The sequence below is a fragment of the Ovis aries genome, chromosome 3 (assembly GCF_016772045.2).
Source record: "Ovis aries strain OAR_USU_Benz2616 breed Rambouillet chromosome 3, ARS-UI_Ramb_v3.0, whole genome shotgun sequence".
In the NCBI taxonomy this organism is placed as follows: Eukaryota; Metazoa; Chordata; class Mammalia; order Artiodactyla; family Bovidae; genus Ovis; species Ovis aries.
Genome location: NC_056056.1, coordinates 115,657,153 through 115,681,242, shown reverse-complemented (window position 1 = coordinate 115,681,242; position 24,090 = coordinate 115,657,153). Strand labels below are relative to the sequence as shown.

General features: G+C 37.9%; 1 protein-coding gene across 1 annotated transcript in view; it reads left to right on the top strand.

Moving 5' to 3' along the window:
* Positions 1 to 24,090, top strand: part of PAWR (pro-apoptotic WT1 regulator) — a 115,599-nt gene that overhangs the window by 76,743 nt on the left and 14,766 nt on the right. Inside the window, exon 3 of the mRNA XM_027967162.3 lies at positions 9,254 to 9,288. Within this exon, the coding sequence (XP_027822963.2) occupies positions 9,254 to 9,288 (35 nt within the window). The remainder of the gene's footprint in view (positions 1 to 9,253; positions 9,289 to 24,090) is intronic.

Here is a 24,090-nt window from a genome sequence, read left to right as displayed (position 1 = left end):
TGAAAGGTTAGAGTATTTTAAGTTTCTGTTTGGCTTTTTTCGAATAATATGGAGTAGCAGTAATAAAATATGAGCCTTTAAATTTTTTTCTTTCATTTTTACCTATGATTCTACACATTTTAACCATGTTTTTTCCTAGGTAGTCATGCCTAATCCTGTCAGTTTTTAAAGTAATATATTAAATCTCTGATTAAATAATACAGGATTAATGGAAAATGTGAAAGACAGGAAAGTACCTTTCTTTTTGTATTTTTATAATAAAATTGTATTAAATTTTAAACATTAGGCTTAATTTAAAAGGAAACATATTGTCACATGCTAAAAAATGCAAAAAGCATAGAAAGGAAAAAATAGTAAAGAGTCTCTCTCAGCTACCTGGTTACCTTCTTTGGAGGCAACTAGTGCTTTCTTTTGGAGAAGGAAATGGCAACCGACTCCAGTGTTCTTGCCTGGAGAATCCCAGGGACGGGAGAGCCTGGTAGGCTGCGGTCTGTAGGGTCGCACAGAGTCGGACACGACTGAAGCGACTTAGCAACAGCAGCAGCAGCAGTGCTTTCTTTTCTTGTACATTCGTCTCAAGGCAGTCCAGAAACAAGTTTGTGTGTGTGTGTATAATATACATATTCCTAATTTTAGGCACATTCTTACAGCTTGTTCTTTTCATTTAATATTGTAGAGAGACTTCTGCGATAGTACATAAAGAGCTTCCTTATTATCTTTTTTGTAACCACAGAATATTCTGTTTTATAGATGTATCATAATTTTTCTGACTTGATCATTTAGTTGAAACATGTAAGTTTTTGATGCTGCAAACAATGTAGTGGTAAAAACCTTTCGATACGTAAGAAACTTACAGTCTTTTGTATATTTGTGTATAAATCAGTAGAATAAAACCCTAGCACTGGAATTTCTGAGTGAAAAGGAATACATGTTTGTAATTTTGATGATATTGCCAAAATTCTCTTTGTAGGTGTTAGAGCATAACATTTTTTCATGTTATTCAAATCTCTTTATATATTATTTTCATTGGCATAGAATTTTCTTTTTTAATGTGAATAGTAGTTGACACAAATTTCCCATTAATAGGATTCCTCAGTGGTTAAACATTTTTACTATTATAAGTACTCCTGAAAGTAACATCTATGTAAATTGAACTTGTTTTGAATTATTTTCTGTGGCCAGATTATCAGAGATAAGCTTATTGGGTCGGAACAGTTTTTAAAAATTATTTATTAGCTATCCCTCATGACTTGTGGGATCTTAGTTCCCCACCAGGGACTGAACCGGTTCTTCCTGCAGTGGAAGCACAAAATCGTAATTACTGGGCCACCGGTGAAAGTGGAACTTGCTCAGTCGTGTCTGACTCTGCGACACCATGGACTATACAGTCCATGGGATTCTCCAGGCCAGGATACTGGAGCGGGTAGCCTTTCCTTTCTCCAGAGGATCTTCCCATCCCAGGGATCGAACCCAGGTCTCCCACATTGGTGGAGAATCCACAAAGGTGGATTCTTTACCAGCTGAGCCCAAGGGACCCCCAGGGAATTCCCTATAATGCATATTTAAGACTAAAAATTTATCAACATATTGCCTAAATTACTTATAAAGAAAAGTTTATCAGTTTATGTAATCAAGAGCATTTTATGAGAGGGCATTTATGAATTTTATTTTACTTCTTTCTTTGATTCATTTATTGATTTTCCTTTTAAAACATTCTGAGGCTAACTGAAAAGTTACAAGTACTGTGTAGAGAATTTTTTTTTTTCCCCTGAAAATGTTTGAGAGTAAGTTGCTAACTTAATGCTTTATTATACCCAATACTTCCCTGTGTGTTTTCTGCAAAGATCTCCTGCATAACTGCAACATAGCTCTTCAAGATAGAAAATTAAAATTGACATTGACACTTTTTTTTTTACCATCTAGTTTATTCAGATACCATCAAGTTTCACCAGTTGTCCCAGTTATAGCCTAAATTATAGCAAAGGGTCTAGTTCAGAATCACACATTCTGTTTAGTTGCTGTATCTCCTTAGTGTCCTTCAGTTTGATCCATCTTTCCTTAGCTTTCTTAATCTTAACACTTTTAAAGATTATAGGTCATTTATTTTTGTCGTGTGACATATCTAATATTTACTTCTGATTAGATTCCTGCTGTGTATTATCACAGAATTGACGCTGTGCTTTTCTCAGTGCGTGGTCTATCCGGTGACACACGGGTTTAATTTGTCGCGTTGCTGCTGCTGACCACTTTGATCGTGTGATTGGGCGACGTTTGCCAGGCCCCCTGCCGCTGCTCCATGAGTGTTTGCGGCTGAGCTCTCCGAGCCTGTAGACTCCTTCGTCTCCGTCAGACTCTCTACTGTCTGCACGCATTGGTCTGTCTAGTTATGTCTGTATCTCTCTAGCAACTCGCTACTCCCCATTTTATCTGATGGGTTTTACCTTGTTATAATCTGTATTAGCTTGATTGCCACAAATCTGGTATCTTAAAACAACACAGATTTATCAACTTGCAGTTTTTAAGTTGGCAGTCTCATTGGACCGGTAAAATTGTGGACCAAAATCAAAGGATAAAGTCAGGATGGCATTCCTTTTTGGATGCTATAGGAGAGAATCCATTTCCTTGCCTCTTCCAGCTCTTAGCAGCTACCTGAATTCCTTGTCCCTCTTCCTCCTTCAAAGTCAAAATTGTGACTTTTCTGCTTTGCTCTATCTCCCTCTGACTTTCTGCCTCTTTCTTCCACTTTGAGTGACCATTATGATTACAGTGAGCCCATTAGATAATGCAGTATAATCTTCCTATTTAAGGTGATTGATTAGCAACCTTAATTTCCCTTTGCTGTGTACCCTAATATGTTTGAAGGTTTTAGAAATTAAGATGTGAACATCTTTGAGGGTCATTATTCTACCTTGTTGTTCAGTTGCTAAGTCATGTCTGACTCCTTGCAGCCCCGTGAACTGCAGCACACCAGGCTTCCCTGTCTCACTATCTCCCAGTTTGCTCTACCACACCATCACTGTTGATTTTAATACTCACATTATCCCAGGTTTGGCCAGTGGGAGCCCCTGTAACCTTTTGTATCGTTTGCTGCATCTCCTCTCTCTCTTAGAATACTTCTTTGTTTTCTGGTGTAATAAGGTATTGCAGACTCATCTGGAGCTTTTACTCCAGCCTTGAAAGCAGCTGTGCCTCTAAGGGGCCCTGATTCCTTTTATTGAGAATGATACTATGAAGCCAAGATCTGGCCTGTAGTTGTGTTCATGTTGTTGAGGTGTCACCGTTCCTAGTCCCTCTGTATGTACAGACCTACTTTGTGTGTCTGTATGCACACACATGCATATCTGTTTGCCGCTTACTTACCTATCTAGCTAGCTACATCTATTTATGTAGATATTGAAACTAATTTATACCAGTATGGCAGTTGTCATCTGATATCGCAAGGCTTAGTCTACTATCCGTAACTCCCTTTTCTGACATTGGGTAACCTGTTTCACATTATCTTGATATGTTTTCTTATTTATTCAGTTCCCCTGTGTGTAACCTCTCGCCCATTGTGACTCCTTCCGCACGCTGATCCCCTCCTCACTGCATGTGGGTTCTGACATCACACGTTGGCTTCACCTTCTGCGTGAACACTCCTCACTTTCTTCAGGCTTGGCCGTTCCCTTGTGAGGCTGCAGAGTACTGTACCCTCTTGACCCTGCTTGATTCTGACTCCTCAGAGCAGGTCACGCCCCCTGTGGACCCCCTGCTCACCCTGCTTTGCTCCTGCCGTCCCATGAGGGCAGCTCCTCCCTCAGGCCTGTCTTTGCCCTGCGCAGACTGAGGCGTCATGCTGGATTACTCCTGTCTGGGGATGCCTTGTCAACCTGGTTGGGTTTTGACCCACCCAGGCCAGGCTACCACTCTGTGGATGCTCTCTTCATCCTATTTATTGGGGCTCTAGCACATCTCCCCTGCTCATTCCCTACAGAGATCCTCTCCACACCCTACACAGGCCGTGAATTCTCCATGCCAGGCCGCCTCTTTGAGGGAATACCTTCTTCACCCTTATGGGCAAAGCCCCCATTTTGGGCCACCCTCCTCCGTGGACGACCGTCATGCCCTCACACTCTGTTTGGGGCTCTCAGTTACCCCTTCATGGGGCTCCCTTTCTGACCTCTCCTCAGGCCTGGTAGCCTGACTTCCCTTTCCTGCTCCGTCCGCCTCTCAGAGTTCTGCTCAGGCTCTGATTTCTCATACCAGGCCAAGTTCCCCTGCTGTATGTCCATTATGTTCGGTTTTCTTATTTTCACCTTTAAATTATTTTATCAGTTATACCTTACAGATATTCCATTCTTCATTCATCTTCAACTTTGTATCCTTAGTATCAATACATTGTGTACACCAACCAGTATAGGTATTTTAATTTAGTCCTGAAAGTCATTTAACGTGGTATACCATAGTTTTACTGGGGGCTCAAATAAATTTGAATAACTTGAGTATTATTTCAGTATATTCTACTGGGCCAGTGTTGGTCTGGTCTTACTTCACATGTGCTTTTGTATTTGTTCATACTTTACAAATTGTGATCTCCCATCGCACCTGTAAGACAATGCTTGTGGGATTTCCTTATTGAGCATTGTAGGCTTGAATGGAGCAGAATGTTTTATTTAAACTTGCATAAACCAATTTGCTTTGCCAACATTTTCTAAGCTCTACATAGATCTTTCCCCTTTCCTTTGTAATATAAACCATCCCATTGCAAGGAAGATTATTTCAGGAAAAGTATATTTTAAATCAGTAGTATAATAGACTTTGGAGTTATTAAAGGTCTAATTACATCGTCTTTGAAACTTTAAAGACCAGTGTAGTCTTAACATTTGTATTTTTTATAAGCAGTTTCAGTGATGCTGAAAGTGTTTCTTCTCCCCCGCCCCCATGTTTAGACTAAAATTGTCAACTTTTTAACAGTTATAGTAATTGTTAAGTTATCACTGTTAGCTCAGAAGTCTTTGTGGTCCCTGAAATATAGAGGCTTATAGTTATATTTGTATAGAATTGTGTATTAACACGTAGAAGCATCAAGCATTTTCCTCCTCAAAATTGTAAGGGACTGTTAAACTGCACTATAGGTGTTGATTTTTTTTTCCTGCTGTCTAACGTTTTAGTTTTGTCTTTTTGTCAGGGCGTAAAGATGGCTTTAAACTCCTATCTGTACATATCAGTTTTGAATACACGCGAGAAGCAGGCTGCCACCCCTCCCAATCTCTGCTGACACTAATGTAGTCTGTCTGATTTGAGGAACATTTGGTTGTTAAGCAATGAAATTTGCTTACCAGAGTCACTGTGAAATAACATTTAGCTACAAAATGTATAATCTAATAAAAACAGTTTTTAAATCTGGCCAATAAGCAATAAGCTTGAGTGTTGGTCTGCGTTATAATCTTAACTTGAATATTAGTTGTATCGAAATAGACTTAAATCTGATTGTTTACATATCTTGGACTTGAGCATGGAGTAGTTTGGTCAAGTATGTCTGAGTTTATAATTTTATCAGTTGTACCAGACGGGTTGTACAGAAAATACTGTAAAACTTGAGATATGTTTTAAGTGACTGTGTGCTCAGTTATGTCTGACTCTTTGCAATCCCATGGACTATAGCCCACCAGGCTCTGCTGCCCATGGAATTTTTCCAGGCAAGAATAATGGAATGGATTGCCATTTCCTACTCCAGAGGATCTTCCCTACCCAGGGATTGAACCCACATCTCCTGCATTGGCAGGCAGATTCTTTACCACTGTGCCACCTGGGAAGCACCTTTTAAGTGACTAGTTGTTTTTTTAAAAGCTGTAAGAAATGAAAAAAAATTAGTAACATACAACTTATTTGTATTAATAGTATACTTCAGTGGTACTTTTAAGTCATTTATAGGTGGGTCAGTGCAACAGTAGTATCATGCCACTATAGTATAGTGTTGCTAAAAACATCCTGCATCTCACATTTCTGTACATGTTAAAATTCTAATCTAAATGTGTATTAGTCTCTAATTCTGCCATGTAAGGGGAAAATGCCTACATGAAGCTTCAGAAATATTTTTTATTGCCAGGTTTCCATACCATTACAGTCAGTATATCAGCTGCACACAAATCCGTAAATGCAGCAGAGGCTCTTATCATTTAGCAGTTATGCTAATTTCATTGCAGTAAGAAGTAGTCTGCTGCTAAGTCGCTTCGTTCATGTCCGACTCTGTGCGATCCCATAGACGGTAGCCCACCAGGCTCCGCCGCCCCTGGGATTCTCCAGGCAAGAACACTGGAGTGGGTTGCCATTTCCTTCTCTGATGCATAAAAGTGAAAGTGAAGTCGCTCAGTCGTGTCCGCCTCTTAGCGACCCCATGGACTGCAGCCTACCAGGCTCCTCCATCCATGGGATTTTCCAGGCAAGAGTACTGGAGTGGGGTGCCATTGCCTCAAGCTGATGTCATTTTTTGAAATATTTCAATTATAACCAAAATCAGAGAAAGGTGTTTATGTTTTGGACCTTACTGTGTCATTAGCATCTTTTCTAATGCATATTAATTTAGATGGACATCCTTTAAGGTCTGTGCCTAAAGTTTTAGTTCAAAAATAATAAGATTAGGGAATATTATGAAAGAAAACCTTGATAAAATATTAGTTGGAATACTGCTTATAAAACTTAAGGGGAAGAGTTGCATTTGAAATCATTACTTTGAGTGTATACACATCAGTTTAGTATTTCTTTCTGCTTTATCTAAATAACCAGGATTAAACATTTTAATCTAGTTACTATGGTTTAAAAAATAATTTAAAAAAACTAGATCTTATAAAGTATATTCTTTGTTGTTATTCACTTAGAGATATCATATTTTTATAAATAGGAGCTCTGTTTTACATGTTTGGTGTTAGATTACAAAGATTCATCTGTCTTATCTTTAGGGTCTCATAGTTTAATGACAGGTAGATAAGAAACTCTTCAAAGTTGACTTGCTAGGCTTTTGTTACTGTCCCTGCTATGAGATCAGTTGGTGCCCAGAGGAGGGTAAAATGTCTTTGAACCAGTTGTTGGACCATGGCTCCTCCAGGGTGATCCTATTAAGGGGCCAGGCCCACACACATGAGTACTTCTTGTATCGTATCACCTGGTTGCTTTTGACAACTTTTTAATTCCAAGGTGATGCTTTTTCTGTAACTGTAGATTACCAGGGAAGTTATTTCTATAGGTTGTCAATATATATTTATTGCCTACTGTTTATACTGAGATTTTTGGGGAAAAAGAAATCAAAGGTAAGAGACCCCTGCTGCCCCTTTATTGCGTTACTTAAAAATGTGGTAAAGTCATATTTAAATAGTGATGCAGGCTGTTGTGGCATGTGCTGTGTGTGCTCAGTCATGTCTGACTCTTTGTGACCCCATGGACTGGAGCCCACCAGGCTCCTCTGTCCATGGAATTTCCCGGGCAAGAATACTGGGGTGGGATGCCATTTGCTTGTAGGCTATAGTAATGGGAATTTATTGATTTGGAGGAATTAAGTCAGATTTATTAAAGTTCTGCTCAGAAAATTCAGTAAAGATTTTTCCACATCCTAGGTTTTTTTAAAAAAACCTTCGCTGTCAATTTTAAATTATTAACCGGTTGTAAAGGAGTTTTGCTAATTGTTTTGATCACTTCCATCATTTAATCCCCACAACAACCTGGTAAAGTAGACATTGTTTCTATTCCTGTTTTAGAGATGAAGAAACTGAGATTAATGGAAGTTAAATGACTTAACCACAATCTCAGAGCTACTGGGTGGCCTGTCTGGTTGGAACTTGAATCTAAGTCTTACTCATAACTGTATGGTTTTCTATCTTGTTTTTCCACATTGATACATTCTTTACTGTATCATGTAGTATTTGCTGTTTCAGGCTGGAATCTGATCATCTTATGGGCTTTCCTAGTGGCTCACATGGTAAAGAATCCACCTGCAATGCAGGAGATCTGGGTTTGATCCCTGGGTCTGGAAGATGCCCTGCAGAAGGGAATGCCTACCCACTCCAGTATTCTTGCCTGGAAATTCCATGGACAGAGGACTCTGGCTGGCTGCAGTCCATGGGGTTGCAGAGTCAAAGACTTACTTATTTAAAAAGTTTTTTTAAAAATTATAGGAGTATAGTTGATTTGTAATCTGTTAATTAAGACATCATTTAATTTTGACTATGTGTTAGTTGCTCAGTCGTGTCCATCTCTTTGCTACCCCATGGACTGTAGTCTGCCAGGCTCCTCCATCAATTTGATTTTCCAGGCAAGAATACTGGAGTGGATTGTCATTTCCTTCTCCAGGGGATGTTCCCGACCCAGGAATTAAACCTGGGTCTCCTGCATTGCAGACAGACTCTTTACTTTACCATCTGAGCCACCAGGGAAGCCCTACTTTTGACCGTGTTATTAAAATGAAACTGCAGAAGACAAAACAGAGTCTTCAGCCAGCAGAAGGCTGCCCTGTTGGTTTCAAGGCAACATAGTTTTCCCATTTCCCTGGTGGCTCAGTGGTAAAGAATCTGCCTGCCAAGCAGGAGATGCAGGTTTGATCCCTGGGTTGGGACAGTTCCTTGGAGAAGGAAATGGCAACCCACTTTAGTATGCTTGGCTGGGAAATCCCATGGACAGAGGAGCCTGGTGGGCTATAGTCCATGGGGTTGTGAAAGAGTTGGACATGACTTAGCGACTAAATAGCAGCAACAATAGTTTTCTCACCCCAATGCTTAATATTAACTTACAGCTATCTTTTGGGGGCGGGGAGGTCTAGCTTAGAATCAGCATAAAAATATTTTCTCACCTTTAATTTTTAGCTATTTTAAAAACTAAGCATTAATCATTATATGTTTGTGGTAAATTGTACCCCCTCCCCCCCCCCCCCAGCTTTTTTTTCTTTTTTTAAACTGAGGGCATAGAAAACACTAGAAGGGGGATATGTTGTGTCTTTTAATGCTTGACTTCCAAAAATGTTAAAATTGGTTGATGAATGATGACCCTTTAAAATTTTTTTCTAAGCTTTTAAAATGTTTCCAAATTAAAGATATAATTTTTAAACAGTGATTGGCTTTGTCTGAAAAATCAAATGTAGGATATTGTTTTGTTTTGATCGGCAATGTGAATTTTTTAAAATAATGGTAATTGTTCCAACATTCTCTATCAATTGGTTTATATAAGCTGAAATTGTGTGTGCTTTTATACATATCCAAACTGATATGTTGTTATTTTTACTTTATAGGAGCCATCTAGAACAGTTTCAGGAAGATACAAAAGGTAAGAATCCGTAAGTTAAGACTAAGAACATATTGTAGACATAAGTATAATGTCAGAAACCTTAATTGTCCTCTTAAAAAGAAACTGCATTGTAGGCAGACCACAACTTACTCTCACATACTCTGCAGTCCGAAAACTGCACACTACATGGATTTGTAAAGGTTTGATGAACTAAGCAAAAGAAAACTTAGAGTCATTTTCACTTGTGTGTTTAAACACTGAAAAGATAAGTATAACAGCTGTATTAGTCAGCTTGGAATGCCATAACAGAATGCCATAGACAGGATGGCTAAAATAGAAATTTATTTTCTCACAGTTCTGGAGGCTGTGAAGTCCAAAATCGATCAGAGTGACAGCATGGTCTGGTTCTGATGAGGGTTCTCCTCTTGACTCTCAGAGAACTGCCTGCTCCCTGTGACCTCATGTGATGGAGAGAGTGGGTAATTTGGTCCAATTCTGCCAGTTGCAGACTTAGCAGCTCGCCGCTGTGTCCTCACGTAGTGGGAGGGGCTGGAGAGCTCTGTGGGGGCAGTGCTCTCACACAGGTGCAGAAGGGCTCCAGCTTTGTGACCTAGGCGCCTCCCGCAGCCGCACCTCCCAGTGCCCTTACAGTGGACATTAGGGTTTCAACATAAGAGTTGGGAGGGACACAAGCATTCAAACCAGAGCAAGTCCATAGCACCACCTATTCACAATTGAATAATGCTTTTTACCAGAAAATGTGTTTGAGTGTATGTGCTTATGTATAGGAGGAAGATCAGAATTAAGTATGAGAAGTTGTTTAACAGAGTTGCCTGAAGTAGTAATGTCCTTCCCTGTTAAAGGCATAAAGTTGCAGAAGATGTGGTCATCATGCTTGTGCTAATAATTATAGAATAATGGAAAATCTTATCAAGTCTTCTAATGTCCAGGGTGCTTTATGGAGATCTCATTCAATTTTTGCAGTTATCTTATAAAGAAGGTACTGTTGGTAAAATATTTGCTTTTACTTTATAGGTGAGGGAAATGAAATAAAGAGGTAGAATCATTTCACTGTGGTTACAAAACTAGTCAGTATGAACCCAGATTTGAACTCAGGCAACCTGACTCCAGAACCCACATGCCTGTGCAAGACAATCTACTTAGATTTATATGTATAAAACCTCTGTTTTCCTCTGTTTTATGTTAAGTTTAAAATATATGGTTAAAAGTTGTGGATGTTATAGTGTATATAAATAAAATATTGAATAGGAAGAGCTGTAATTTTATTACTAACTTATTAAATAGAAAAGATGTAAATGTTTAGTGATAAAACAATGTTTAAGAAGGCTAAGGTAATCAACGACTGAGTAAGTAAATCTGACATATTTGCCACTGCTGCTGCCTTTCACTTTAATTCCTGAGTAATTTTGATATAGGTATAATGAAGACTGTGATTCCTTTAAACTTCTAACATGTAAGCATTGTTTGGTAATTTTTACCTAGCATGACTAGTTTAAACTGGAAAGAATCTTTTTTTGTTTGCTAGCAAGCATTGTCAATCAAAAAGCTTTGATTTGGCCCATTTGCAGGCCACGTTCTCAAACCAAAATATTTTTATCAGTTTTTGTTTTGGGAAATAAAAATGAACTTCAGTAATGATACCACATTTGTTGTATCATTCATACACATTTAGTTCTTAAGTCAGTTCAGTTCATTTGCTCAGTCCTGTCCGACTCTTTGCAACCCCATAAATCGCAGCACTCCGGGCCTCCCTGTCCATCACCAACTCCCGGAGTTTACTCAAACTCATGTCCATTGAGTTGGTAATGCCATCCAGCCATCTCATCTTCTGTCGTCCCCTTCTCCTCCTGCCCCCAATCCCTCCCAGCATCAAGAGTCTTTTCCAATGAGTCAACTCTTCGCATGATACACCTTAAATTATAATTGGCACTTTTCAGATTTGCATTCTTTAGTTAGAGTCATCAGGGGAATAATTTCCTTACAGATCTTCATCAAAAGCTTAACTTACCATTGATCATTTATTTACCATTTATCATTGTGTTAAATCAGGAAGACAATTGATTTCACATGGTGAATGTTTTTATTTTTAAGCTTTTTAGACCATTATTTTACTTGTGACCTGTTTGTGCACTTGTTGCTTCTTTTATTTTCTTAGCCTAGAACATGTGGTTTCTTACTTTTCAACTGTCAAAGGTTTAGCCATGTTTAATACTACTAAAAAAACAAAAAAATTTTAAAGTTTCTAATCATTATTCACAAACTCTTTGCAACTCAGACACAAGATAAAAAACAAAATCTAGATCTGAACTTATCAATGCCTTATCTAGAGGAATTTGTTGTATTGTATATCAACAGTTTATTGCATTCATTAATCTGTCAACAAGTTGCAACAAAGACTGCAACTCTATTTCTTAGAGAGGGTGTCTGCTGATTAATGGGAATGAAAAAAAGGAGGAATGGTCTAAAGGATAGACATTTGGCATTGTATGTTAGAAAATATTTTCAGTAAACCAAATAACTTATACATATGGCTAGACAAACTTTAAAAGCCATTAGAGGATACAAGCCATCCACAAGACCAGTTTGTGTGTGTTATTATAAATTATGAATTAAATATTAATTTTTTCTTACAGTTATCAAGGATGCATTGAATTTGTTAAGCAGTGACTCTAGTTATGCCCTATTTATTGAATCAACTCGTTTACCTAGAACATTTCTTAAATATTCACTGAACTCCTTTTCATAAAACATGTTTAAATGGGCCTCCCTGGTGATCTAGTGGTTAAGGCTTTGCGCTCCCAGTGCAGGTCCTATCCCTGATCAGGGAACTAGATCCCATATACCACAACTGAGAGTTTGTATGCTGCAGCTAAAGGCTCCTCCGCATGCCACAGCAGAGGTTGAAGATCCCTGTGTGCTGCGAGTAAGACCCGACACAGCCAAAGAAATAAATATTTCTTTAAAAAAACAACTATGTTTCAATAACTTTGGAAAATAATTTGGAGGTGGGGGTCATAAAGTTTCTGAAACTTAAGGTTTAGGAAGGCTGGACTGGTGGTCATGTACTTGTGGGTTTTTTTTTTTCTCCCCAATGTGTAATTTTCATAATAGAATGTTTACTTGGTTAAGTTTATAGTGATCTCTTTAAGATAATTTACTGTATTTAACATATGAGAAAAGAACATGTATGATAGCCCCTAACAGAAAAACTTAAATTTATAACAATGAGATAGTGTATATACTGTAATATATGAAAGTTACAATACGGACATTAAACTGATGTTGTAGAAAACATTACCTATAAGAATTAATAATTATAGGAAAAATATTGCCTATTTATATTAAACAAGTAGAGGGAGAGCATATAACAAAGGGTGTGATAATGAAACAGTGTCTCTTATATAAGGTGTTCTAAACTTGAGCTCTATTGACAAGCTGCTAAATTTCTATATAAAAGAATATCATGCTTATTTGGGAGAAGAGCTACATTTTTCATCAGATTTTCAAAGGGATCTGCAATCCAAAAAGGTTATGAGCTACTAATAATTGATATATTGTGGAATTGTGGCTCAGCTGGTAAAGAATCCACCTGCAATACAGGAGGCCTGGGCTCGATCCCTGGGTTGGGAAGACCCCCTGGAGAAGGGAAAGGCTACCCACTCCGGTAGTCTGACCTGGAGAATTCCATGGACTGTATAGTTCATGGGGTCGCAAAGAGTGGGACACGACTGAGCGACTTTCACTTTCACAACATCTGTTGTCTCTGGGTTATTGGGGTTACTGGAGAGATTGATCATATTATATGTTTCCCACGGTGAATGTGTATCGTAATTTTAATAGAGTCTGAGAAGTGACTTTTGTATTTAGCTGTTGCTCTGTTTGTGTGTGTGTGTTTAAAGGGAGAGAGAGCCTACACAGCGGGTGGGGCTGTTAGGACGGTGGGACTGGAGTGGTGGAGTGCAATAAGGCAGTGAACATATTACAACTCGAGGCTAGGCTTGCACTTGCTGGTTATTTAAGAATGTTACAGTTTAGCCAGTACTTCTGGATATTTGATATCCTTTCTAAAAGGAGGATTTTACTCATGAGCCTCGTATTACTTCTAATTGCGAAACTTTAAAATATCTTATTTTAGCATAAAATTCCTCTAGTTGTAATCTCATGGTGCTGCCAATCTTGTCCTTGTGGTAGTTTTAGAATAACAGTGTTTCATCCCCCAACACACCACCTTCTACTCTTCCCGCAGAAAATTCCCAGAGGGGGAACATTTTCAGTAAATGGTGGTGTTTATCCTTGATAATACTGTTTATTCTTTCTCCTTTTCTGAACATTTTGGTTAATAACTTTGTAACTAAGGGCAGAGGAGGATTCTTTTTGGAGGTGTATTAGTTAGAGATTTGTGTTAACATTCCTGAATAGAACATTGCAATCTTTTTGGAGTTAATAAAACAATCTTTTATTCTGGGTATTGTGCACTGTACATATCTAGCCCTGAAAATCAGTTAAAACATTTCTGTTTTTAAAATAAACAGAACTAAATTTGGCAATAAGAGCTAGTAACACAATTATTCACAATTATGACAGTATTCTTTACAAACATAATACATAGTAGGGATAAATCACTGATTTTTTTCAGTAATATTCCTTGTTTTGAGTTTGTATATTATCATTTGCATAAAGCCTAATAAGAAGGACTTTTTAATAAATAGATTAAACTTTTTGAAATCTTACTTTAAGCTTGTATGTACATCAAGCAAATACAAACATAGTAAGGCATATCCACAGTTGGGTTTTTATTTGTAGTTGTCAGCATTGTAGTTTGTATTTGAATAATCATGTGGTTGATGCAGGTGAGTGGACTTCTTTTAAGTGAAAAGAGGCCTTTAAAACGATTCTGGCTCTCTCTTTTGTATGCTGCAACTTAGGCAACACCTTGCTCTCTCGAGTCCCTCCTACCCCTCTGCTGGCATTTCCCGGTTTTGTTTGTATTTCTTCCTTTCCTGTGCTTACTCTTTATGTGTTGGTGTTACTCAGCACTTTGTCTTATTATTTTTATTCTGTTTATTTGCACTAGGAAATTTTTTTCACTCTGATGACTTCAGTTATTATATATGCCTATGCTGATGATTCCAAATCATTAGCTCCATTCCTATATAACCAGCAACTTTAAAATATATATTTTTAGATATCATAGAAGCATCTTAAACTCAGCATGTTCAAAAGCAAACTTGTGAAACTTAGAATTCAGTGAAAGTGAATGTGACGTTGCTCAGTCGTGTCCGACTCTGCCACCCCATGGACTGTGGCTTAACAGGCTCCTCTGTCCGTGGAATTTTCCAGGCAAGAGTACTGGAGTGGGCTGCATTTCATTCTCCAGGGGATCTTCCTGATGCAGGGATCGAACCCGGGTCTCCTGCAGTGGAGACAGACGCTTTACCATCTGAGCCACCAGGGAAGCCCTAGATTTCAGTAGTTGGTATCAAAATCCATTCTTACTCTAGTCAGAAATCTGGACGTTGCTTTTGACCCTTTTTTTTTTTCCCCCTCACTGCCTCGTTAACATTCAGTCATTTACCAAAACTTATTGAATTTACTTCCTGTGTAGCTCTAGTGCCTACCCACCAATCTAGGATATCATCATCTCTTACATAGATGATTATAATAGCTTCCACACTGGTCTCCCTGCCTTCAGTTTTGCTTATTTCCTGTCCACTTTGTTAAAATGATTCTCTCACTTTCCCTGCTTTAATGACTTCCTGTGACCTTTAAATGAGTCTAAGCTAGTTTCCAAGGCAGGGTGAATCTCAAGATAATGTTGGGTGCAGGAGGAAAATATTAGATCTTCTACTTTTATTTACCTTTTAATTTAAAAGACACTAAGACATTTACACTCATCTCTTGATACATGGGGTATTGGGTCCAGGACCACCACAAGATACCAAAATCTGTGGATGCTCAAGTCCCTTATGTAAAATGATGTATTTGTGTATAATTTATGCACATTTTCCTGTATACTTTAAATCTCTAGAATACTTATAGTACCTAATACAGTGTAAGTGCTATATGAATATAAGTTTTGCATTTTGGAAATTTCCGGAATTCCCTTACTCTGAATATTTTCTTCCATGGGGATTGGTTTAGTTTGTGGGTATGGAACCCACAGATTCATAGGACCCACTGATGCTTAGTAACTCACACGCTGTACTAATTCAGTTCAGTCGCTCAGTTGAGTCCAAGTCTTTGTGACCCCATGAATTGCAGCACGCCAGGCCTCCCTGTCCATCACCAACCCACGGAGTTCACTCAAACTCATGTCCATCAAGTCAGTGATGCCATCCAGCCATCTCATCCTCTGTCGTCCCCTTCTCCTCCTGCCCCCAGTCCCTCCCAGCATCAGAGTCTTTTCCAGTGAGTCACCTCTTTGCATGAGGTGGCCAAAGTACTGGAGTTTCAGCTTTAGCATCAGTCCTTCAAGAACTGAGAACACCCAGGGCTGGTCTCCTTTAGAATGGACTGGTTGGATCTCCTTGCAGTCCAAGGGACTCTCAAGAGTCTTCTCCAACACCACAGTTCAAAAGCATCAATTTTTTGGCCCTCAGCTTTCTTCACAGTCCAACTCTCACATCCATACATGACCACAGGAAGAACAATAGCCTTGACTAGACGGACCTTTGTTGGCAAAGTAATGTCTCTGCTTTTGAATATGCTATCTAGGTTGGCCATAACTTTCCTTCCAAGGAGTAAGCATCTTTTAATTTCATGGCTGCAGTCACCATCTGCAGTGATTTTGGAGCCCCCCAAAATAAAGTCTGACACTGTTTCCACTGTTTCCCCATCTGTTTCCCATGAAGTGATGGGACCAGATGCCATGATCTTCGTTTTCTGAATGTTGAGCTTTAAGCCAGCTTGTTCACTCTCCTCTTTCACCTTCATCAAGAGGCTCTTTAGTTCCTTTTCACTTTCTGCTATAAGGATGGTATCGTCTGCATATCTGAGGTTATTGATATTTCTCCCAGCAATCTTGATTCCAGCTGTGCTTCTTCCAGCCCAGCGTTTCTCATGATGCGCACTCTGCATAGAAGTTAAATAAGCAGGGTGACAATATACAGCCTTGACATAACTCCTTTTCCTATTTGGAACCAAGTCTGTTGTTCCATGTCCAGTTCTAACTGTTGCTTCCTGACCTGCATACAGGTTTCTCAAGAGGCAGGTCAGGTGGTCTGGTATTCCCATCTCTGTGCTAGTTACTAACTTGTTATTCCCTTGTTCTGTGTATCAGATAATTATTTGATACTGGAGGTATCCTGAAGAAAGTGTTCTTTTGTTTGACTACCTTCTAAATTTTATACAGTACTGTAATTTGAATGGTTAAATGGATTTACAATTTATTATGTAGTTTAATACTCATAAAGTCGGTAAGTCTGGTGAGGGGAAACTTACGGAGAATATCAAACCAAGCATATAAATGCAAAGGTGGTCATGTGGTTTTTTTAGTTGGCAAGATACATAAAATCAGATCTGTTTTTACAAATTAGAAAAAAAATTTTTGATGCTTTGGATTTTTAAGTGAAAAATTTAAAAACTCTGTGAGGCATCTCTTTCTGTTATAGCCATAAAGATAAAAAATGCATGCTCATCTTAGAACTGTACCTTTGAATCTTTATATTTCATAAGTTAAAATAAGTTCCTCAGAAGTAAAGAAGCATCTTCAAATTATACTTTCGTTAAAAACATTATAGTCAGTTTTTGTAAAAACAAAGAAAACTTACACCATAGTTAAAATGTACACTTAAAATTCTTTTCATCCCTTTATATTTAATTTTTTGTGATACAGATAATAATATTTTAATTATACCATATTCTAAATTATAGTATTTCATTTACATATATATTTGTGTAACAGATTATATATGAATATAATATATAATCACATATACTATAAATCATAATATAAAATAGATAAATATACATACCAATATGTATATAGTGAATAAATTTAGAAACCATTCGTTGAAATTCTTCTTAAAATAGTTTTCAGTCTCCTGCTTGCTTTTCCAGTGTCATATCTTATCACTCCTATGTTTACATTTCATGCTTTAGCCATATTGGATTTTTCTGTTTCTCAATAGACCACATACTCTTTCATATTTGCACATTCTTATTCCTCTTTTAAGTCTTGAGTTTAAACATTCTTTTAATGCTGTTCAAAGTGTGGTCCTTGAACTGTTTGTTTCTAACCTATGACAAAGTAAGAATAAAACATAAAAGTAAATATTTAGAAGCCTGAATTTCATTTTGACATTGTCGTCATCACACCCAAATGCATGATAAGTGGACTCCTTTATGAACAGGATATCAACTAATTCAAGTACCATGGTACATATGTTTTTTTGTTGTTGTTGTTTTTAACTTTTGCCCTAACTTTTTAGAGCAAAATTGAGGAAAAGGTACACAGGTTTCCCATGTAAACCTGTCCTTACAGGTGGATAGCCTCCCTCCTACAGGAGGTGTATTTGTGACAGCTGAGGACCGTACACATCGTAACCAAAGTCCCTGGTTTATGTGGTTCACTCTTGGTGCTGTTCCTTCTGTAGATTTGGACAAGTGCATAATGACATGCCTCCATCGCTATGTAAAATGATACTGTGGTATCATTTTAGTCTCTGATCTTTCTACACTCCATAGTTTTCCCTTTGCCACAGTCATATGATTGAAACCAAACAGTGTATAGCCTTCTCAGCTTGGCTTCTTTCACTTAGTAGTATACAGTTTAAATATCCTCCATATTGTTTCATGCTTTAGTAGCTTATTTCTTTTTATGCGCTGAATAATATTCCATTTTCTGGATATACCACAGTTTATTTATCCACTTACTTAGGAAAGGGCAGTGTGATTGCTCTCAAGTTTTGGCAGTTATGAATAAAGCTTCTGTAAACATCCATGTGTAGGTTTTTGTGTAGACATATGTTTTCAGCTCCTTTAGATTAATACCAAGGAGTACGATCCATGATAAGAGTATGTTTAGTTTTATAAGAAACCACCAAACTGTCTCAGAAGCAGCTGTACCAGTTTACATTCCTGCCAGCAGTGAATAAGAGTTAATGTTGCTCTATATCCTCACCAGTGTTGATCCTGATTTCAGCCATTTTAATGTGTGTGTAGCAGTATCTGATTGTAATTTGCATTTCCCTGATTACAGATGATATGGAACGTCTTCTCATATGCTAATTGGCCATCTGTATATCTTGTTTTCTGAGGTGTCTGTTAAGGTCTTTGGCTCAGTTTTCGGTCTGATGGTTTGTTATTGTTAAATTGTAGAATTCTCTACAGTTGTTTTGGATAATACTTCTTTATCAGATATATCCTTTTGTAAGTATTTTCTTCCAGGTGGCTTGTCTTGTTCTTTTAACATTGTCTTTCACAGAGCAGAGATATTTAGAATTTTAATGAAGTTCAGCTGTCAATCATGGCTTCCCAGGTGGCTCAGTGGTAAAGAACCTGCCTGCCAGTTCAGGAGACGCAGGTTTGATCCCTGGGTCAGGACGGTCTCCTGGAGAAGGAAAGGGCAACCCACTCCATTACACTTGCCTCGGAAATGCAATGGATAGAGGAGCATGGTGGACTGCAGTCCAAGGGGTTGCAAAATAATCAGATACGACTTAGTGACTAAACAGCAACAACTGTCAACTATTTTCCTTGGATTGTGCCTTTGCTGTTGTACCTAAGAATTCATCAGCATACCCAGAGTCTTCTACATTTTCTCCTATGTTAGTTGTCTTCTATGAGATTATATATGAATAGTTTGCATTTTTCCTTTAGGTCTTGATCCATCTTGAGTTATCTTTTGTTAAGGGTATAAGTTCTTTGTTTTATCTTTCATTGCATGCGCACGTCCAGTTGTCTTCCATTTGTTGAAAGACAGTTTTGTTCCATTATATTGCCTGTACTCCTTGTCAGAGAGTTGTGGCTTATTTACGTGAGTCTCTTTCTGCTTCTGTTGCTGTTCCATTGCTCTGTCTGTCTCTTCTTTTATCAGTACTGCACTGTCGTGATTACTGTAGCTTTAAACTAAGTCTTGAAGTTGGGTGGTATTAGCCCTCCAATTTTGTTAGTTAATATTGTGTTGCCTATTCTGGATCTGGCCTCTCCATGTAAACTTTAGAATTAGTTTGTCAGTAGCCACAAAATAGCTTGTTAGGATTTTGATTGGGCTTGCATTGAGCCAAGAGATCAATGGGAAATCAAAGTTGGGAAGAAGTGGCACGTTACCAACATTGACTCTTCCTGTCCACTAACTGGTTTCTCCATTTACTTAGTTCTTCTTTGGTATCTGTCATCAGTTTTTGTTGTTTTCCTCATATAGATGTTTTATATTTTGTTAGATTTGTACATAAGTATCTCATTTTGTAGAGAGCTAATGTAAATGTATTGTTTTAAATTTCAAATCTCACTTGTTCATTGCTAGTGTGTAGGAAAGGGATTGACTTTTGTATATTGCCCTTATATCTTGCAGACTTGCTATAATTACTTATTAGTTTCAGGAATTTTTTTGTGTTGTCCTTTCAGATTTTCTCCATAGGTGATCATATCATCTGTGAACAAAGGCAGTTTTATTTCTTCCTTCCCCGTCTGTATACCTTTTATTTCCTTTTCTTGTCTTATTATATTACCTAAACTTCCAGTGGTGGCTTCCCTGTATGGACTTCCCTGGTGGCTCAGATGGTAAGGTGTCTGCCTACAATGCGGGAGACCTGGGTTCAATCCCTGGGTCAGGAAGATCTCCTGAAGAAGGTAATGGCAACCTACCAGTATTCTTGCCTGGAAAATACCATGGACAGAGGAGCCTGGTAGGCTTCAATTCATGGGATCGCAAAGTCAGACACGACTGAGCAACTTCACAGTCACAGACTTCCAGTAAGATACTGAAAAGGAATTGGTGAAAGGGGGACATTCTTGCCTTGTTGTTGATGTTAGCAGGAAAGCTTTCAGTGTCTCACCACTAGGTATGATGTAGGGTGGGGGTGTGGATGTGGGTGTGGGTGGTGTGTGTTTGTGTGTGTGTGTGTGTGTGTGTAGATATTCTTTATCAGGTTTAGGAAATTCCCTTCTGTGCTTAGTTTGTACTTTTTTTTTTTTAAATCATATATAGATGTTAGATTTTGTCAAATGGTTTTTCTGTGTATGTGTGACACGTGATCCTTCTTTAGCCTGTTACTGCAATAGATTACATAATTGTGTGTGTGTGTGTGTGTGTGTGTGTTTTAACAGAACCAGCCTTGAATAAATTCCAGTTGATTTTTGGTGGATAATTTTTTCTATACATTCTCAAATTCGATGTGCAAATATTTTGTTGAGGATTTTTGCATCAGTGTTCATGAGAGATCGTAATCTTTATTTTTTAGTTTTCTTACGATATCTGTCTGATTTTGGTATTAGAGTGATGCTGGCTTCATAAAATTTAGACGTATTCTTTCTATTTTTACTTCTGAAAGAGATTTTAGTAATCTGTGTAATTTCTTCCTTAGATTTTGGATGGATTCACTAGTGAACTCATCTGGGCCTGGTACTTTCTGTTTTGCAAAGTTATTAATTATTGATTCAATTTCTTTAATATATACCAGCCTGTTGAAATTATTTGTTTCTTCTTGTGTGAATTTTGACAGATTGTTGCTTCCAAGCAATTGATCTGTTTCATCTAGGTTATCAAATTTGTGGTCAGAGTATTCCTTTTTTATTATTTTAATGTCCATGGAATCTTCATTTCTGTTGGTAGTCTGTGTCCTCTCTTTTTCTTAGCTTGGCTAGAGGGCTGTTGGTTTTGTTGATATTTTTAAAGAAATAGCTTTTGATTCATTGATTATTCTGTATTGGTTTCCTGTTTTCAGTTTCATTAGTTTCTGCTCTAGTTCTTGTTATTCTTTTATCTGCTTATTTTGGGTTTAAATGCTCTTTCTTTCCTAGTTTCCTAGGGTGGAAACTTAGAGCACTGGTTTTAGATCTGGCTTTCCTAATAGATGTGTTCAGTGTACACGTTCCTTTCCAAGCACTGCTTTCACTGCATTCCACAGATGATAAGCTGTAAGCTTCTTTGTTTTGTTCAAAATACTTTAAAATTTCTCTTGAGATTTCTTCTTTGACCCATGTGTTATTTAGAAGAGCATCGTTTAATCTCCATGTTATTCGGGAGTTTTCCATTTATCTTTCTGTTATCAGTTCTTGTCTAATTCTATTGTGCTCTAAGACCAGGCCCAATATGATTTCTATTCTTTTAAATTTGTGATGGTGGTTTTTATGACCCAGAGTTTGGTTTATCTTGGTCATCTTGCAAGCTAGAAAAGAATGTATATTCTGCTATGCCTGTGTTATTTTTATGTTAGTCATTTGTAAACTAAAATGTGTTAAGAATTGAAGAAAATGTGAAGATGTATTTACCTTAGAAATCTTGTGTTAAATTTAATCAGACATATTCTTGTTCCATAAATAAAACAATTAAGAAGTAGACATATACTTAAATAAGTAAAAGCTAAAAATCTTTTTTTATTCTTTTCAGTTTCTGCTTTTGTTAGAATTATCTAAATCTAGGAAGTAAATTTTACATTCTTTATCTTTTGTCTTAATTTACTTAGGATAAAACAAACTTTGCTAGACTTTTTAAAAGAAAAGATACATCTTTTTTGAATGTGACAGAAGTAGTAAACCAAATTATGATGATGGTGGAAGTAATTTCAAAGAGATACAGACCAAAAGAGTTTGTACTTGTTTTGTTGAGAAGTATTATCCCTCCTATAGTGAGTTCAGTTTTTAGCCATTATTGATAGGGAGCTGCTAAAACCATAATGGGGTTATTTGCAGTATTGTACTGGCTGCTGAAACAATAAAACCACCAAATTTAAGTGGCATTTATGTGCACAGTGTTACAGTCACAACCACAAATGGCTTATTTGAAAGACAGACTGTCACAGTTAAGAAGCTGACAGAAGCAGATCATCAGGATTTCATTAGTGTTTTGTGAGTTTCTTTTCCAGTCTGACTTCAGGTTGCTGACATTAAAAAAGTAGGTATGACAAGTGAAAGCTGTTTGCTGGAAGTTGTTGGATGAGTTTGTAGCAAAGTAGATAGTTAATGTAATGCTTCCCAGCTACGCCCATAATTTGTTATATTTAGGGATACAGAAGACCAACTGTTTGACAAAGCAGGATAACAGGGGAATTTTTGTTACAATATGATCAATACCTTGATTTTGCTGACATTACAGTAATGTGAAGAAAGAAGTTACTTTTCACCTTCTTTGCTGACAAACACAGCTTGCTGTGAAGTGTATAAAACTTTGAAGGGCCATTAGATGTGGTTTGGCCTTTTTGTTTGTTTTGCGGGAGTGTGTTCTGATTAGAGACAGTGACAGGGACAGTGCTGCAGCCTATGCCAGAGCGTGAATCTGTGTCTGTTGCTGTCACTGCCAAGGCCTGGTCAGGCCAGCTGAGACCAACAGTCACGGCAGGCGTGAATTACCGAGATGCCGATACATTAAAGTTGCAGGTTAAAGAAAATTAAAAGATATTAACTGTTAACCTATGCTGACGTATATAGTAATTTTTAGAGGGAAACATTCTGACAAAAGTGTTTGACTTTTGGGATGAACACTTCGTGTTTTTACAAGCCAAAAACAGGTTTTATAAATCATCTATACTTCAGTCTTCATTCTAATCCCCAAAAAAGGCAATGCCAAAGAACACTCAAACTACCGCACAATTGTGCTCATTTCTTATGCTCAAAATTCTCCAAGCCAGGCTTCAACATTATGCGAACGAGGAACTTCCAGATGATCAAGCTGGATTTAGAAAAGGCAGAGGAACCAGAGATCAAATTGCCAACATCCCATCATAGAAGAAGCAAGAGAGTTCCAGAAAAACATCTACTTCTGCTTCATTGACTATGCTAAAGCCTTTGACCGTGTGGATCACAACAAACTGGAAAATTTACCAGGCTACCTTACCTGCCTCCTGAGAAACATGTATGCAGGTCAGGAAGCAATAGTTATAGCCAGACATGGAACAACGGACTGGTTCCAAATAGGAAGAGGAGTACGTCAAGGCTGTATATTGTCACCCTGCTTATTTAACTTCTATGCAGAGTACATCATGCAAAATGTCGGGCTGGATGAAGCCCAAGCTGGAATGAAGATAGCTAGGAGAAATATCAATAACCTCAGATACGCAAATGACACCACCCTTATGACAGAAAGCGAAGCAGAACTAAAGAGCCTCTTGATAAAAGTGAAAGAGGAGAATTGAAGAAGTTGACCTAAAACTCAACATTCAAAAACAAAGATCATGGCATCTGGTCCCATCATTTCATGGCAAATAGATGGGGAAACAGTGGAAACAGTGACAGACTTTTATTTTCTTGGGCTTCAGAATCACTGCAGATGGTGACTGCAGCCATGAAATTAAAAGACACTAGCTCCTTGAAAGAAAAGCACAAATTTAGACAGCATATTAAAAAACAGAGACATCACTTTGCCAACAAAGATCCGTCTAGTTAAAGCTATGATTTTTCCGGTAGTCATGTATGGATGGGAGAAAGCTATGATTTTTCCGGTAGTCATGTATGGATGGGAGAGTTGGACCATAAAGAAAGCTGAGCACCAAAGAACTGATGCTTTTGAACTACGATGCTGGAGAAGACTCTTGAGAGTCCCTTGGACAGCAAGGAGATCAAACCAGTCAATCCTAAAGTAAATCAACCCTGAATATTCATTGGAAGAACTGATGCTGAAGCTGAAACTCCAGTACTTTGGCCACCTGATATGAAGAGCCAACT